The 1,914-nt window shown below is 44.4% G+C and overlaps 1 protein-coding gene across 1 annotated transcript in view; it reads right to left on the bottom strand.

The window, feature by feature from the left end:
* LOC108784711 overlaps positions 1-1,914 on the bottom strand; it is a 23,357-nt gene that overhangs the window by 15,704 nt on the left and 5,739 nt on the right. The window contains exon 3 of the mRNA XM_018553591.1: positions 442-762. Coding sequence (XP_018409093.1) covers positions 442-762 — 321 coding nt within the window. The remainder of the gene's footprint in view (positions 1-441; positions 763-1,914) is intronic.

Raw genomic sequence — 1,914 nt, 5'->3', positions numbered from 1 at the left:
GGTCAGTGGGAAGAATGCTCCTTACATTGGAGGTCAGTGGGAAGAATGCTCCTTACATTGGGGGTCAGTGGGAAGAATGTTCCTTACATTGGGGGTCAGTGGGAAGAATGCTCCTTACATTGGAGGTCAGGGGGAAGAATGTTCCTTACATTGGAGGTCAGTGGGAAGAATGCTCCTTACATTGGTGGTCAGTGGGAAGAATGCTCCTTACATTGGTGGTCAGTGGGAAGAATTCTATCCAATACCTCTCAGAAAAGAACTCAGCAGACTAAAATTACCTTTTCATTATAAACAGGACTAGACACGGTAATTAGATAAGGACGTTCCTTTACATGAAAAGACGATCACTCACCACAAAAGCACTAAAGGCTAAAACACACACGGTGTGCTCACAGAAGGCGTAACCCTGGTGGTGTTATGGCGGTTTCACAAGGTACTTACCAGAAATGTTGACATAGTACATATGTGTGCAATCTGATTGGTTCAGTCGCTTGATGACCACAATGTAGAAACCTTGGTCTTCCACGGTGAAATTCTTTACAGTTAAGGAACCATCAGGAGAGATGTCAAATTTGTCACCATTTCCGTTATTTTGTATGTCAACAGTTTCATTGAGATATCGTATGGCTGCGATTTCAGTGGCGTCATCTCTGATCCAATAGATTATCGATAGCTCTTCTGTTTCGGCCACTACTGGACGAAGAACCACAAGTCTTCCCTCTGTAGCAGACAGGTTGGTCCTCTCCCCACAGAAAGCTGCAACTTATATAGTAAAAACAAAAATATATATAAAAGGTATGCATACAAAGACGTTCTTTGACACCTGGTCTACATATCTAACTACTGAACTACCCCTAGATCAACTACGTGATATAATGATTATTTTTCAATATTCCAAATGGTTTCCTAATGCCAAGCTCACTAATTCGCTGGGTGCCCTTGATGTCCTTTAACGTAACACACCACGACCACGGCCAAATACTGGACTTAATTCCCCTAAGTGGAATGCAGATACGCATCACAGTCCCCAGACGACTTTTCTCATTAACAACATCTCGATATCTCACCTTCATGACCAAGTGTATTAATGGTTACTTTGGTTACTCTAATTTTTAGCACCAACTGTTGTTTTGTTGCCTATGTTGCTCTTGCCCTCTAGGCGTTGGTGTGTTATTCTATTATGATGTCTTTTATTCTTCCATTTGCTAACACCTGCAAACTGGTCTGAACGGGAACCTTTCCCGCACATGAACAGGTATATCTCTACACCACTAGAGACGGGTTGACTATTTACTTACCTTATTACTCTGTTATTGTTATCTAAGTACTCTGTACTTTATGTCTTGTATAATTGACAATGCATGCACGTTGTACTATGCTTTATTCGAAAATAAATAAATAAAATTTACATGCAAAAAAAAAAAAAGGTATGCAAAGTCTTATAGTTTCTTTTTTTTTTAGAAATCAGCCACAGCCTGGGTACAAAAGCCTGCACCCTGCCAGCATGCTGCAGAGAAGGACCCTCGCTTTCTATGTGGAAGCAGCGACCTCTCATCAGAGGTCCAGCACGCCCTCTTCTGGGTCATACATATAAGGTTCCAATCAGCAAAGCCCATGCTCCCTGCAGATTGGAGGGCTCTAACTCTGACTAAGCAAGAGGTGTGTCAGATCTCTGCAGAGAGACCACTTCTGTCTGCAAAACCCAGGCAGATTTGGTCTGGCTGGCATCCCGCACTGCTCACTGACATCACTGGTTGCCAGGAGCTTAGCTGGATGCTGTGGCTGGTGGGCATCCCACCCAGCTCTTGGCAACCAGTGACATTATTGAGCTGGGTGGGACGCTGGACAATGCACCACCAGCATGCCCAACGTAGAGCGCCAGCAGACCCCCCCCCCCCCCCCGGCACAGGCCCC

Source organism: Nanorana parkeri, unplaced genomic scaffold, assembly GCF_000935625.1.
Source record: "Nanorana parkeri isolate BGI_ZX_2015 unplaced genomic scaffold, ASM93562v1 scaffold125, whole genome shotgun sequence".
In the NCBI taxonomy this organism is placed as follows: Eukaryota; Metazoa; Chordata; class Amphibia; order Anura; family Dicroglossidae; genus Nanorana; species Nanorana parkeri.
Note: the sequence above shows the minus strand (reverse complement) of the source record. Positions and strands in the feature narration are given on the sequence as shown.